Here is a 16,121-nt window from a genome sequence, read left to right as displayed (position 1 = left end):
TTCCTAGTGGTTATAACGTATTTCTACTTGGCTACCATATGCAGCACAATGATAAATCCAGCTGATTGTTGTCATCTTTTCCAAAAAGCAAGAAAAGAGCTCCATGGCCATTCCAACCAGTCAGCTTTTCTCACCGTCCTACACAATTAATTGCAATTAATTGTAAGGAATTTTTAGTTAAATGAAGCTAAAACATTTCCTCTACATCCATACAAGATGCATGAGATGACAGCACTTAAAGACAAAGCTGACATGAAGCGGAGGATTTGCATGTAGCACAGGTTGGAGATGCCCCAGCAAAGGACACGCTGAATCCCAGGCCCTGTTTCCATCTCAGGCTGTGATGAGGGCTGCCAGCTCTCCTGCTTTGCTCCTTGCCTCACTGCTTGTTGGAGCCACCCTGAGCAGAGCAGGCCTAGGTGTACACTACAGCTAGAATGGGAATCACTCCGAACTGGGAGTGCCCATTAACTCTGGCATCGCTCGCACATATAAAGCTTAAGTCAGAGCTGCAACAAGCGACCATTGCTAACAAGATTTCAATGCAGGTCTGCTTGAGTGCTGCACATCAGGTATTCCGTGCAGAGATCCCCAAGGCATGGCTGCACAGCTTCTGTCTGAGATTTGGGAGCCTCCGTCTCAGGCGTTAGCTTCAACCTCAGTGTTCCACTCAGCAGGAGGCAGGCAGCTGCAGTGTTTCTTCAGCAAATGGTAGATGACTATAGACATCAAGGCTCGAGATAAGAGTTCTCTTCTTCATTACATATGCATGCATTATTTATCAATAGCTCTGGTAAACCTAAGACCCAGTTTTTGTCATGGGAAGTGAATGCATTTCTCAAATAAATTTCAAGCACGTTGCAGACTGCTCTGCCCTCATTCCAGCTAAATGGTTTGCTGAGTTGTCACTCTCTCTATCAAGTGCCACATGTGCTGCCTGAATGCCAGGAGGAAGCAGAATAAGTGAGGCTGCTAGAAACTGATTGTTTCAAACATAGATTTTGCATGCTGCTACATGTTCCAGCAAGAAGAGAGAGATTATTTGCTCCCTTATGTGCACAGATGAGACTGTGTCCTGGTGAGCTGCCATGCCCTCTCAACCTGATGCCCTCCTGCATGCCCAGCACACCATAGGGGGATGATGGCTGCTGGTGTGAGGGGCTGGCTTGAGAGAGTCTGAGTTTCTTTCTCAGCTAATTTGACCCCCTTGAAGGAAATCAAAGGAGCTGGCGGGTGAGACAACTAATTGCAGGCTCAGAGGCAATTTAGGGCTGATGGAAAGTGGTTCACGTTACTGGTGGCTTGAAGGAGCCTCACTTCCTGTAGCCATAGGTCAGGGGAGACATCTTCCTCTCACTGCAGGAGGAATCACAAAGCAAAATGCAAGCTGCTTGGAAACTGGATCTGGTCTGGAAGCCTTCTCACAGTCCTTCTCTTCCTCAAGACTGTCATGATATTTTTAATAACAATTGATGGCTGCCTAAACTCGCAAACATGTTTTCATTAATATTCATGAAAGAATGGACTGTTTTTAACTACACCTACATCAGTGTGTGGTAAAATGTATCCCAAGCCCAGCTTTTATGTTTAATTGCATTGAAACTTGATCACCTCTGATTTTTACGGGAAAAAATAATTTGTTTTCAAAGAAGGAAAGCATGAAATGTTATAATTTCTGACCTAGAATTTTGGCAGAGCTGTTCCGTTCTGTAATATCAAAATGGATGGGAAAAAAAAAGACAAATTTTTGAGATTTTTCATTGAGCTCTGAATATTGCAACCATGCTGTTGTGCGTTTCTACAATAGCACCCACCCAGACATTCAGTGTAAGCACCCTGCAGCCATTACCCAGTAAATCCTTGTCAGAATTTCTGCATGTACATGGGGCATTACTGTCAGATCATGAAAGAAAGAAACTCATTCCTGCCCCCAGTCTGTCAGGGGGAAGTTTTGCCATGAGAGGGTGGTGAGGCACTGGCACAGCTGCCCAGAGAAGCTCTTATGCCCCATCCCTGGAGTGTTCAGGGCCAGATTGGATGGGGCTCTGGGCAGTCTGAGCTGCTGGGTTGCAGCCCTGCCTATGGCAGGGGGGGTTAGAACTAGGTGATATTTAAGGTTGCTTCCAAACCAAGCCATTCTATGATTCTATGATTCTATGATCTGCCAACTCTGGCTGGGACACGGGGCAGGAGGGACTCTGCTTCCTTCTGGCCCAGACAGCTGCTCTAATTTGACCCAAATACCTCTATGTCGATAACCTCGTTAACCTCTGTATCCTTATTAACACACTGAGTAGTGAGAAGTAGGTATTTGCAGCACGTCCTCTGAGCAGGGTCATTGCATGACACGTTTAACGTAAAGGATTTGGCAGCACGAAAGATGCTGTGAGACGTGCACTAAGTCAAGTGTTTTTGTGGCTGTGGAGATTAGCAGATTAAGTGGCATCATTTCTTTAGTCACTTGGTGCACTGCAGTTCCTGGGGCTCCCCAGGAAGCGAAGCCTCCTCCCTCAAAAAAGCTGTTCTAGTGCAGCTACTTTACCAGGAAAGCTTTAATCCCTTTCAAAATGGGGTTTCCCTTCCTCCTAATCAAGTTCTTTCAAGTCATGTGGATTTGAAATGGAAAAGATTAAGTTTAACCCCTTGGTAGTAGAGGGAGAGGGCTTAAATTGACTTTCATTCTGGCTACCCTGACCCAGGAAAGCAGCTGTCTGCTCACAGTTCTCTTCAAATTGAACACCTCTGTTCATATTTTTTTTTTTCCTTTCTTCTTGTTTCAACATGGAGTATTTAAACAAGTCTAAATTTAGAGTACAGCTGTGGAAAAAAAAATAAAAGGAAAAAAGACAGTGTAACCAGGCAAAGGCATTAATTAATGTGACACCTACATGTCTGCTTCTATAAACAACATGTAGAGCATGCAGCTGAGATGAGCGATCTGCAGGCAGATATTTGCAGAGCGGTGGAAGGAAGGTCTGAAAGGCCATGTTGGCCCAGAGTCCTGCTGACATGGGGAAGCTCTGTAGGCCAAACATGCATCCATTGTTCACTGCTCCTGAGGTAACTTGAAATGGAGAATTGTGGGGGTGTAGACCTGCCTGTACCCCTGGAGCTACACTAAGAGTGAATCTGTACTCTGCAGAGATCTGTGAGGCACTCTGTACGTGCTGTATGTATTCATACCAAGATCTCCATGTGACTGGTCACTCAACAGCATTGGCCCAGTGAGCTGCAGCATCTGAAGCTCAGTGGGATAGTGCTAGCTCTGACACAGTCAGACCAGAGGGAGGGCAGCGCACACAGGGGACAGAGATTGGGATAGAAGCGGGGATGGGGATAAGGACACTTCCCACCCCCCAGCCTTGGGGCCTGCCTGCAGCATCAACACTACTGTAGGAGCAAGTCTGCAGCCCTTTTCACCCAGTAAATCCACTCTTCTGTGAAGTCGGCTTGCAGTTTTTAACCCTCCTCTGAAACCTGATCAGAAGAGATTTGCATGGCCAGCCAGTAAGACCACAAATAAAAGTGCTTTTCCAACACCACCTCTGGCAAGGGTCCCCTCTTCCTGGCAGCTGCTGGACAGGCAGATCAGATTCCCTGCTGCTGGCAAAACACCTCACAGCTGCCTTCCAACCACACCAGGGAACAGTTAAAGCTCCTCAGACAGGCCAGAGACATCGTCCTCATTATCTCCCAAACAGGATGCAGGCTCCAGCACTGTTGAGAAAGGAGCTTTTCAAGCACAATGTTTGAGCAGGGTGGAAAGGAATTTCTATACCCAGACACCTGGTGTCCTGGTGTGAGAGAGACAGAGAGCTTATGAGCTCAGATAAATGTATCTGCTCTTAATAAGATATTTTGTTCCCATCGTTCTTTGTTTTAAGTTATTTTCTAGAGTCTGTAACAAACTCAACTACAACACTGCTTAAACCAGTGTTCTGACTACATTTGTTCTTTGGCTGATCTTGACACTTGCCAGCACCTTCTCCTAGCATGATAATCCAAACTGACCTGAGGTTCTAGTAAAACCAGAAACAAACAGAGGTGGTAAATCTTCCCTATATCTATGAACACAGCACAAAATCACACTGGCACTTTTTATTGCCTCATGGTCTAGCAAATGTATCTCTAATTTGCTCCTCTCTCTGCCCCCACGTCTCTTGCAACCTTTCTCAGATTCTCACACTTCATTAAGGATTTTCTCTCATTCTTTCTCATAGGACTCATTTTCTTCTTCTCCAACAAGACCCTGCCGTCATTTATCTCCTTCCTGTGCCTCAGCTATGCTCACACAGCACAGTGCTGAGCTCTGCAGAAGCACCTCCACACACGATAATCCCATTAAGGGCTCTCTAGGCACCTGATGTTTTCCAGTTTTCTTTGCTGTTTTTATTTCATCTTCAAATTCCCTTCCCTTGCAACTTTAGGTCATTAAGGGGTTAAGTGAGGTATATCTGTTAGGTGATATCCATTAAACAAGATCAATCCAAATAAAGGGATTTGGGTCTCCCAGTTTAGCATTGTTGCTGCATCTCATTGCCTTTTCTACGGGTGCTTCAGGATTTGCTCAACACAGAGCAGGACTTTTTCCAAACCCATCTGGATTAAACTGGGTCCTCGCTGCAAATAGCACACAATGACTGGCAAGGCTAACACAAAGATGCTGCAAAATCACTCACAAAATAACTCTTTGCTCCTTGCAAAGTGGAGAGAAAATGTTGTCTGTAACCCTGATTCTTCTGCCTTCAGCTCTCACTCAGATTTTTTTTCAGAATGTCAACTTTCATCGTCTCCTTCCTGAAGTATCCAGACAAGTATCCTGCCAGGCCTGTAGTCTACCCCTCATTTTTAATCCTGGTAAATGAGAAATGAGACCTTGATGATCAGTCTTCGTGGTCCCTCTTAGAACAACATTCTCCTCTTTTCAGGATGCAGAGAGAGGAGGAGGAAGAGGAAGCAGCAGCTGTCTGACCCCATGATTCCTGGGATCCCTGGTGCCAGCACCACCTTCTAAGTCTGGGGAAGAGCGATCAGCTCCTTCCATTCTCACAGGCAATACATTACACCCCTTGTCTGCAGTGAGTAATTGCTGGAGGAAGACATTTCTCCATGCTATGCTCACCAAGAGTCCTCTTGGGGCAGTCCAGATCTGTCTTGACTCCTTGTCAGGGTGAGAGCCCCCATGACACATTTTGGCCATTTGAAAAAGGTACTGGTATGATCTAGACCTGTCCACCTGTTACCTTCAACTGCTAACAATGCCATTTGCAGTACAGCCATGTGATACCCCAAAGGCACTGTCTTTAGAGTGTGAGTTTATACATGCAGAAATTGATTTTTTTTTTGTAGATTTTAAAGTCTCAAAGAGTCATTTCAACCTTCCTGTGTAACCCTTTGCACAGCATAGATTTAAGAATGTCATCTGAAAATTTCAGCCCTATCAGACCCACCATCTGCTTGAACAGGATCATAACTTAAAAGACATTTGGTTTGGAGTAAAGATTGCAGTAAATGCAGAAACCAGCCTATCCTGAGGTGAGTCAGCTCTGTAATGACTTAATTGCTCAGCCTGGGCTTTCAGTCTTTGCATCACACCACTTAACCTCCATTCCATGTATCACCCTTTAATTCCCTTATCTGTATTTTCTCAGCCACTTCTATTGTCCCATTTAACATGTGGCACCAACACTGCATTCAGCAGCACATCTAGTGCTTTGATTTTACTTCAGTTGTTTGAAGTCACTTTCCCCCCTCATATTCTTATGGAAAACCTAATGATCTATTGTGGCTTTGCATTTTATAGAAAACAAACCATTTTAAACGTGGAAAAGATGACTGGAAGTTGTTCTAACTCGTAGCCGCAGAGTCAGGCTGTTCAACAGGTCACTTTGCTCATTTATATCTTTCCACTGCTATATCTACAGTTATTTATAATTCATACTCCTCACAATGATAATGAGCTTTCAAAGCGTGCCCCTCATCTGACTGTGCACTTTGCTGCTCGCTGCTGCTCATCACGTTCAGCCATCATCCTTTGATTCATTGATCTCCAGACACCGATTAGAGGACGGCAATCTCAATTGAATCTTGCTCAAATTGAGAGGTTCAGCTATTAACAAAGCATCACTCACATGAGGAGGAGATCAGGTAATGGGTACTCATTCTGACTGCCTCTCCCTTTCATCTTTCCTACATGAGGTGTCTGGACATTTCAACCCCACACAGCACTTGTACCCCAAAGTGATAGTGCCAGAGTGGGTACCCAGCATCCCACGCTATGGCTGGGTGAGATCAAAGGTCGGGGGGCTTTTTTAGTCCTGCAGCTGTGAGCCCTTTAAAGCAGGCCGGCCTGACCTCCGGCTGGAGAAGCTGAGACCCGTCTTCAGGAATCAGAGTAATCCCTGGTGATTTTATCCCACTCCACTTCCCTAAATCTGTGGCTGCTGCTGCTTGGCCAGGGGATTAAGGGGCTGCCGGGGATTACGTAGCCGCTGCAGCTCGGGGCACAGAGCTGCCTCCTGGCGCAGCCATTGCTCGGGGCACGGGGCCAGCAGCATGGCGGGGGCTGCACAGGGACCCCCGCAGGGTGGCAGGAATGGCATGGATCCCACACACCCCGCCGGCCGGGCCCCTCGCTGATGACTGGCACATGGAGAATGGACCGTGGGGCCATCCCGCTGCTGCTGCTCAGCTTCCTCTGCCTCCTGCCCGCCGCCCAGCTCCAGACCAAGATACCGCTGGAGACGTGAGTGCTTCCTTTCATTTTGAGGTGGGGTGGGGTGGGAGGGGGATGGCATTCCCTCCAGGCGATGCGAATAGCAGTGGTGATGGATGCTAGCAAGGACACAGGACTGGAGCCACAACTTCAGCTCCCAGCGCTAGCACTGGTGCTGAAGCCTCATTTTCCCCGCTCACCACGCAGGGCAGTGACACCCATCTGCTCTAGTTAGGCACCTAGACAGCTACTAATGCTCCAGGATGTGGAAGGCAAAACCAGCTCATGGACACCTTCATCCCAGCACAGGTGCAACTTGCAGTGATACAGCCATGGAGCCAAACGTAGGCATGCCCAGAGCCCGTGCTCAGGGCTGCTTTAACGAGTGCTGCTGTGCAGCACACAGGGATAGCTGTGGCCAGAACCCTGCCTCAGGAGGCACAGGAGACGGGTAGTTGAGTGAGGGCCTGTCTCTCAGCATAAAAGCCAACCTGCTGCTGCTTTTACCTTATATATCAGCAGCACTAGCCAAGTGCACCGGAAACTGATAAAAGCAAGGATCTGCTTATGCACACTTGTATTTATTTCATGTGGATGTCAACAGGGGAATCTGAGCAGAGGACAGGGCCCACAACCCCTTGTTCCACCTGCTCTGCTCTGCCTTGGTGTCCACCAGGAGGCTCAGAATGCCTGGCAGGCCAAGCTTGTGAAAGCCTCACCTTGTTAAACTGACTTAGGCAAGTTAAATCCTGTCAGGATTAAAAACGTCTGTAGGAGAGTTGGTGGGGCAGCGGCTCTGGGGCTGGGATGATTAATGCAGGGGAGTAGTTAGTGTGTGGAGGGGACAATGCTGCTCTCAAGTTTGTCTGCTAGACCAACCAAAGTCATCTCGCGCCTTTTGCTGAGAATGAGAAATTGTTTTGCGTTCAAGAAGTGTCATCAGGTCCCTTGCAGATGTGCTCACCAACATGGCCCACCTGATTGTTGAAACTGGATGATCTGTAAGGTGCCTTCCAACCTAAGCAATGCTATCTATGATTCTGTGATTACAAAGCGTGGCACTGACTTCATGCACGCGGCTCCAGGGCACTTTGCCACCAGCTCCACTCAGGGTTGCATGCACCAAACCCTATCCCAGCAAAGTGCTTCTGATGTGGTGCCACAGAAAAGACACAGAGGCCACACAGAATGATGCCGGCCCACTCCACACTTCTGCATAGCCCATTTGTCTCCATTTGCTCCCTTTGAACTGCAGCAGTGTCCCTATGCTCTTTAATAGCAATAGAGATGGGTAGATTTAGTTTAGATATAGGGAAAAAGTCTTACAGTGCGTGCGGTGAGGCACTGGAAGAGGTTGCCTAGTGATGTGGTTGATGCCCTATCCCTGGAGGAACCCAAGGTCAGGCTGGATCAGGCCCTGGGCAGCCTGATCTAGCTGTGGTGTCCCTGTTCATTGCAGGGGGGTTGGACTAGATGGCCTTTAAAGGTCCCTTCCAACTCTAAGGATTCTATGATTCTACGGGACTTCAAAAATCCCGATGAAAGGAACTTCCCAGCAAAAGAGGTGGTTTCTCCCTAAAATTGTTCCTCTCTTTTCCTCTCTTAGCTCCATCAAATAAATTTCAACCTCTATTGTAAAATAAAATTAGAGTTCAACCTCAAAAATAGAATTAAACCTCGAATGTAGAATAAAATTCAACCCCTAACAGCTTCAGGCTATGCAAAAATTGACTCTCTGTGTCCAGAGTGAATGCTGCATGGAAATACCTTTTGGCCTTGAAATCTGTGGCATTATGAAGACAGCCTGTCCTTTCTGCTGTTTTCACCACTGAATACAAGTGCAGGGATTACAGGCAGGCAATCTCTGGCCAAATCCTTTTCTGATGCGTGTGGTTATAATGTGATAGCCCTTTACTACTGAGAAAATGGTTGCGTCACTTTGCACAATTTGGAACTTGTTCATAAACAAGAATAAAGAATAAACAATAGAAAAAGAGCTTTTCTCCTCTAGTGCCAAAACCAGACCAACAGCTGAATTAATCCCTTGTGTTTCAAATCCACTCATGAATTTGACTGCAACAGAAAAGTTGCCCTTTTCAAATATAATTTCAAGAGAGGAAGACATTGGCCAGAGGAGAAAAGAAAGTAAATCAGTAGAAAATGGAGCCGCTCCACAGATTGCATGAGGACATTTTGGGGACACAAAACCAAAAGCTTTTAAGCACCAGCTGGGTTTGATCACTGTGAAGTGACACAAAACTAAGTTACCCTCTTCTGCCCCCAGAGTCATGCCTCCCCAGAGTCAGCACTGCCCTCAGTTCATCACCAACTTACCTCTTTGCTGGCTTTAATTCCAGCAGTGCAAAAATCTGCTCAGCACATTGCTAGCTTCTGGGATACAGATCCAGCACAGAAACCACTTACTCTTTTCTCCTGGCCTCCACTTGATTTATAAGCTGGCCATAGCACGGGATTTCTTGAGCTGCAAGGGCACTGAGTGTTTGGGCTGGCTTCTCAGCCTCTCTTTGCTAGGGTGCCAGAAATGTTAGGAACTTCTGTGGTTAAGGTGAAAACCAACCTGGAACAGGCTCCTGCCCTAACCACCTCTATGCATTTTCTTCATCCCTCATGAAACAGCACCATGTATTTTAATTCCCCACTCATCAGACCTATCACATAGAGCCTCTCTTTCCTCTTTCCTCTGGGTTTTCCACCACTGCTCCCACACTCCAGGTGCTGGCCCTCTCCACGTCACTCATCCTTCTCCCTTAGCTCCTCCTCTTACTGTTGCCTGTCCCTCACAGTCTGAGTTTTACCATGCGGATCAGCAGAACATCAGCCCCCAACAGGCAGGGCAGCTCAGACTTGGCCGTAGTGTGCAGCCTAAGGCAAACACTCAGCACCTCTGGGACAGGCTTAGGAACATTGAAAATGCCTAAGTCCCAATACATTCTTTCCCCTGAGTTATGCTGTTACTGGATGTTTCAACATTCATGTGTTTAGGCTTCTTTTACCATGGCCTCAAAGGCTAAAAAATGAACTTCCTTTTTCCTGTTTCTATGAAAGCTGAGAATCCCACATAATCGCGTGGCTTCAGAGTTTTACAACCCAGCAGTTCCCTGAGCAATGAGGCTGGGTTTTCCACGAAGCCCTGTGGTTGGCTTCTCTACCAACCAGTAATTGCTAAGCTCATATTGCAGACCCATCGTCTCAACAGCAGCATCATTCTACTGAAGCTGTCCAACTACACCCCCTGGTATGAACTTAATATCTCTGACTCTTGTACCCTGCAGAATAGAAAAATTACAGGAAGGGGTAGGAAGAAGGTCACATGCATGGCCACAGACACAGAACAAAACAGAAAGTGTAGGATGACATGCCTCTGATTTGTTTTATTTAGGAAAATAGGGTAAAAATCACTATCCCAAAGTTCATGTTTAAGCTCTTTCTTTCTTCAGTAGAAGGTGAGATCTGGAGAGTATTAGTTAATGTCAGCACAGAACATCTCACACCAAAAAAGGAGCTATAAAACTAGCTGCTGTGTCAAGCTAAACACAGGTTCATAGCTATTCAGGCATTAAGCTAATCACTACAACAGTCAGGAAAGCAATCCAGGAGGGTCTCATCTCTCTTTGTATTTTCTTCTCTATTCTTTCCCTAGAAACTGCTAGAATAACTGAAATGCAGCAGTAAATCCTGGCCTCCTACCAGGTACCTGTAGTCTTTTTGCTCTAAGAATGAAATGAAGAGATAAAATCTGCCTGTCAAAACAAGACATAGGCCACAATGTCCAAACAATGTAACTGTACTTACTGATTTCAGCTGATGCTTACAGCAGATGGAAATGAGTGCCTCATTCCCAATCGAGGAGTAGTCACAAAGGGCACTTACTTGCACTGTGCTTCCTTCATAGGCACTGAGAAGGGGTACTGTTCAGGGCAAAAGTTTTACAGTTGCTTCAAATCATCCCTCATGTATGCCTGCATTTACAATAGGAGAGCCTAACAGACAGGCTTCCTCGGCTAAAGTTAGATGTTGTGGTTATTCCACCATTGCTGCGCTGCCTTTGCTCCTGTGTTCATCTTTTTGTCAGCGTATTACTCTGCCCTAACAGTGGTGCAATGTGCTGAGCAATCAGGACTTGGAGTTAAAGCCTGCTGAAGGCTGGGAGGTACCTACTGAGAGCCCCAGGTAAGGCTGCAGCCCATAAATAAGTAGTGCATGCTAGTAAGCGAAGGCCATTTATTCCATTAAATAAATCACTCCTAAGCGAATTTTTGCTGAAGGAACTGCATGTAGGTGGAACTGCCTAATGTGAATCGTGTAACAGATTTCTGATGAAGTACTCTGTCAATTATGAGAGCCATCTATTTTCACTTGGATGGCTCAGTGTTCAGGCTGCTCTTCAACATCCTTATATTTTCCATGTGGAATTGCTATCATCAGTTATTTACAGGATGGCACAAATGTGAGTAGTGTTTTACAAGGAGGAAGTGCATAATCTTCTCTGGCATTATGGAGCTGTAGTACCTCCTCTAAGAGCAGTAAGTTCATCTGGCTCATTATCTCTATCCCACACAGCTCTGGGAACTGAATCCAGTGGTGAGTCCTGACAACTTCTTTCAGCTCTGATACTTATGTCTGCTCAGCAGTCTTGATGTGAGCTCTTCACTCTAGGCTCTGTCTGTAATCAGTGAAGACAATTATCTCCAGAGAACTATTTTGCTTTACTAACAGTAGAGGAAACCAGACGACAACAACTTTCACACCTCTAAAGGGAGTTGAGACAAATTCCACTTGGAATCAACAGGCAGTGACCAAGGGCAGCAGCATTCACTGAAACTCCTTGCTGACAAATGTCCTGCTTATCAGCATTTATCACCTTCCTTACTGCTTGTCTTGCTAACTGTTTGGGAAGAAAGCATTATTATTGCCATTCTACAAGTTTGAGAAATACAAGGAGCTTCATACTTAGGAAAATGGAGTTTTCATTATAAAAAGAAGTAAGCAGTTCTACTACCTCTCAATTATTAGTACTGATTTTCCCTTTTTTTCTTTTTAGGGTTAAATCTTGGGCAGATGCCTTTGGTGGTGAGCTGTACTCAATTGTGACCAAGTATTCAGGCTCTCTCCTATTGCAAAAGGTAGGTTAAAGCTGTGAGGATCCCACTGGCCTTGCACCCTCTCCCCGCATAGCCTTCCACCTTTCCCCCTCCACAGAAAACCTGGGGTGGAAGAAGGCAAGCACAGAGGTCTCCAGCCAACTTTCAAAACCATGTGAATTCATATCCATGAGAATAGTGATGTCTCATGGCTATGCCAAACTGCAGAGGGTGATCCATGTCTTCCCTACTTTCATTAGCTATGGTCAAATGCCACAAAAATGTCCAGTTAGAAAAAAAAAAAAAAGCATTTTTGCAGTACTTCTCAAGTTCACCATCTTATTATTTCACTCTCTTTTATACCAACCCTTCAGTCCTCTTTAAGTGCACATCAGTTCCCACCTCATGTGCACATAGCTCATCTGTTTGTCATCACCCCACAGTGCCCTCCCAGAGCTCTCCAGCTGGTACTTTTGTTTATTTCTGCCTCCTCATTTGTATTCCTCCAGTAACTCTTCAAGGCACTTTCCCACTTTCCTTGCATTTGAATTGTCTTTAAAATCATCGTTTGGACAGGGTCTCTGAGGCAGGTGTCCTGGAAGCTATGATCTTCCTGAAGAACAAGGACCTCTCCACTAAGCTCTCTGCCAACATTAAAGGATGCAGCTCTAGGGACTTTAAATCAATTTTCCCATTTACGCTCGTATAGAATTTGCCCTGTAGTGTTTGATCCCTAAAGTCAGAGGTGAATGGCTGCTCCTATTCTGATCTTTGATCCCTGCACACTGCTGCAGCAGGGCTGTACTAACCATCCCCTCCTAATTACTACTCAGGGGGCCTGATGGCTGCTGAGTACATCCGAGGGGATATGTTCCCTGCTTGATCTCATGTGGCCAGCCAGTTTCTTTTCATTTCTTTCTCTGGTTCTTCTCTTCAACACAAGCCACGCACTATTAGTCCCTTTGGGTGACTGTTTTTTGTCCTTTAGTAACACCCGCATCCCGGTGCAAAAATAGATAGATAGATAGATAGATAGATAGATAGATAGATAGATAGATAGATAGATAAAATCTAGATGCTAATGAGCCCTACATCTGGAGGAAGGGAAAGCCTTAGCTAGGCTTTCCTGAGAAAGTCCTTTAGTATTTGTCAAAGATACATGATGATTATCAGTCCTTCTTAGAAGGAATGTGTCATCATACAATAAATAATTTTCAGCAGATATAGGCAAAAGTTTGCATTTTAGCAGTTTTGAGGATTCAATTGCATGAGGTCCTCAAGCAGTAGTGTTAGAGTCAAAGTGATGTGCTACAGCAGCTTGAGTGGACACCCAATCACCAGTGGACCAGATTGGGGCTATCAAATAGTCAGTTACCTGTGCCTGGTGCTGTATAGGTATTTGACATTATAGGTATTTGAAGTCTGCAGACTCCAGATTTTTTTTTTTTTTCATATGTTAAGGGTGCCACTTTATAGTTCAAGAACTATTGCTGTCCTGTCTTCTCTATTCTGCTTCAACACAGTCAACCTGTGCCAGCACATTGAGTGCAGTTGCTAGCAGGTTAGGGGGTTTAAACACCTTAAGGTTCAAAAAGTCAGCGAGACTTAAGAGGACAGAGTATAGCTTGGAAATGCCAGTGTCATTACAAATCAGTGATGGAGGCCAAGGATAGCAGCCATGATGCTGAAGTGGGTTCCAAAATAGCTGTGCTTTGTTGTTTCTATTAAGGTGTTGCATAGGGTCATTTCACCTCCCTCTGTTCACACTGTATCTTTTGTCTCCCAGGATCTTGATCTCTTTGGTGTGGGGGTTGTATGAGACCTGTGGATGCTAGTAGACTAGGAGTCACAGCAGCCATCTCAAATAAAAATTCACAACTCTGTTGGCTTTTAGTGTAATTCATTGTGAGAGAAAAGAATGGATGAAGAAGCAGCCCAAATGTAGCCAAATCCATCCTAGAATTCATGTTGAGGGGGGTCAAGGCATCTTCAGTCCTTCTATCAACCTCAGCAAGCACAGAGTTGGACACCTTATCACACTTCCCAAAGCAGGGACAGTTCTGTAGGGCTTCCCTTAGCCCCTAACACAGTGCTGCAGACTAACCTCTTGCTAACAGGCAACATTTTCATGCCTCATGCATCTGTACCTAGTCAGACCCCAAGTGGCTTCATGGAAATCGCTGCCCCAGTGCACAGACTGAAGGGCAGCCTGGACAGAAGAGCCAAATATGTCCTAGAGATAAAAATGTGTGCTCCCCAGTTACTTCTCTCATATGGAACCACTGCCTCTTGTTCACATGAAATATTTCTCTTTGTGCAAGAGTTTCTCAAGAGTGGGGAGTGTAATGCAGAGTGCCAACAATTCTGTCCTCTGTCTTTTTTTTTAAGTCAATGGGCATTTTCTTTTTGAGAAAATGCAGACAACTTCGCCTTCCAAATTTGATTTCATGTTTCCCCTGTGACTAACAGGAGTATACTAAAATAGCTAGTTTATTGTTCTGAGACCTGTAATTCCTTCGTTATCTGAATGTTTTGCATGTTTTTGCACCTTCTCCTTATTTAGCATAAGTTTTCTTCTGGGGCTTAGTTTGCTTGGATTTCTTTGGAGTTTTATTATTTGTTTCCCTCCAGAAGAAACTAAATACTATATTGCAAACCCAAATGCTCTATTTCCCACCAGGCTTTATTGCTCCTGGAGAACTGGTGAGGCAGTAGATGTCCTTTGGATTCAGAAGGGTGGGCTCTCATCCTGGACCAAGCAGCTTTGAGAAAGCCCCCAGATGGCTCTTGGTCTCAAGCAGCCAGGATACTACCAAATTAACCTCAGAGGAACAAAAGCTTAGGACCTGTTTTGATTTGATGGCTGAAGCATTCATATTCACTTGGACATTATGCAGTAGAGGTCAAGAGAAGTTCATGTACCAGTCTGTATGTGAACCTGGCTTGCTGATGGGTCTGTACCAAAACACTGGCCAGGGTCTAGGACAGATTACAGCAACATAGCTGGGGCGAAGTGGTGTTGCGGGAGGCTGAGTAGGAGGACAGTAGCATCTCCCACAGCTTTAACCTTTGGCTTGTTAGGTCTGCTGGCAGTGGCCCTGATGCAGCTGTCTTCTAGGGCCTGGGGCCACCAGCTGCAGCCATGCTGGGAGGTTCCTGTGTGGTTTTAGGCTTCTCCCCAGAGCTCAGCTTGCCTCTGAGTGAGACAAACGCTAATCAATCTCAGCAGACCCATAATTTATTTTTCCCTGTGCTATGTTAGCATAATATAGATGTTTCTGGGAATTCCTCTTGCTTCCTTCTGAAGCTGAGGTGACAGTTGCCTTCTTTGGTGGATAGAGCTTAGAAAGGAGAGCAAGGCTTTGCTCCAGATGTGTGATCACTATAATGCAATGCAGGTAACTACAAAGCAAAGAACAGAAAAATAAGTTCAATCAAGACACGTTTCTGGGTGAAGATGAAAGCAATGTCTTTCACACCCTTAATATAGTTTCACTAGCGGTGAGTAATGCAAGACAACATACTTCAATGGGCTTAATTTTAAGAAGGTGGGAACAAGAAAATATATTTGGTGACATATCTCTGTTCACAGTTAAAACTTTAGATACTGAATTCTAGATCTTCCGCTTTCAATTTGCCACCCCCACAGAAGGAGAATCTTAATGAATTGTCCCTGCTATTTCAGGGAGTGAAGCACCAGAGGAATGTGAAAGAATGTGTTATTTCAGTTACCCATTTGGTGCCTTCTCAACATCAGCTGACTGCAGCTCATTCTCCCAAACCTATAGCTGATTCCCATGTTGGAAAATATAATGATCTGATAACCTGAACTTGTGTTGCAGTAGTTAATTTTGGTTGGCAACAAGTACCAGTGATGGCACTTACCACATTCTTTGTGCCATGAAATCTGGTAACAGTACTGAGATAAAAGCTACAACCCTGTTGCCTATCTCTGGGAAGTTTAGCAGTGAATATTCCTTAATAGCAGGAGCCTTTACTGGCAGGAATACAGATACAAAATGGTTGTATGGATTGTTTGTAGGAGAAAAGCTCAAGGGGGATCTGAGCTCAAATCTTATTTATTCCTCACAATAGCCAATTGAAATTTTGCAAAAATTTTGCCACATCTTCCCAGCACTAACTAGTTCCCAAGGCTGAGATGTGTATGATATTAGCAGGCTGCTTGAGTTAGCCTATGATTATTTTACCTTGTTAACCTCCACTTTTCCATGGGTTAAAAGCACACTAAAAATAATTGAGAGGTAATGAACCCTGCTTTTCTTAATCTAAGGAGTGACCCAAGG

At 45.2% G+C, this 16,121-nt stretch overlaps 1 protein-coding gene across 1 annotated transcript in view; it reads left to right on the top strand.

Annotated features, from left to right (window-relative positions):
- The first annotated feature begins 6,638 nt into the window (after window positions 1-6,638).
- CACNA2D4 (calcium voltage-gated channel auxiliary subunit alpha2delta 4) overlaps window positions 6,639-16,121 on the top strand; it is a 111,008-nt gene continuing 101,525 nt past the window's right edge. Inside the window, exons 1-2 of the mRNA XM_090145274.1 lie at window positions 6,639-6,745; window positions 11,778-11,859. Of these exons, the coding sequence (XP_090001400.1) occupies window positions 6,639-6,745; window positions 11,778-11,859 (189 nt within the window). The remainder of the gene's footprint in view (window positions 6,746-11,777; window positions 11,860-16,121) is intronic.

Source organism: Phasianus colchicus, chromosome 1, assembly GCF_987193195.1.
Source record: "Phasianus colchicus chromosome 1, bPhaCol1.hap1.1, whole genome shotgun sequence".
Lineage (NCBI taxonomy): Eukaryota > Metazoa > Chordata > Aves > Galliformes > Phasianidae > Phasianus > Phasianus colchicus.
Note: the sequence above shows the minus strand (reverse complement) of the source record. Positions and strands in the feature narration are given on the sequence as shown.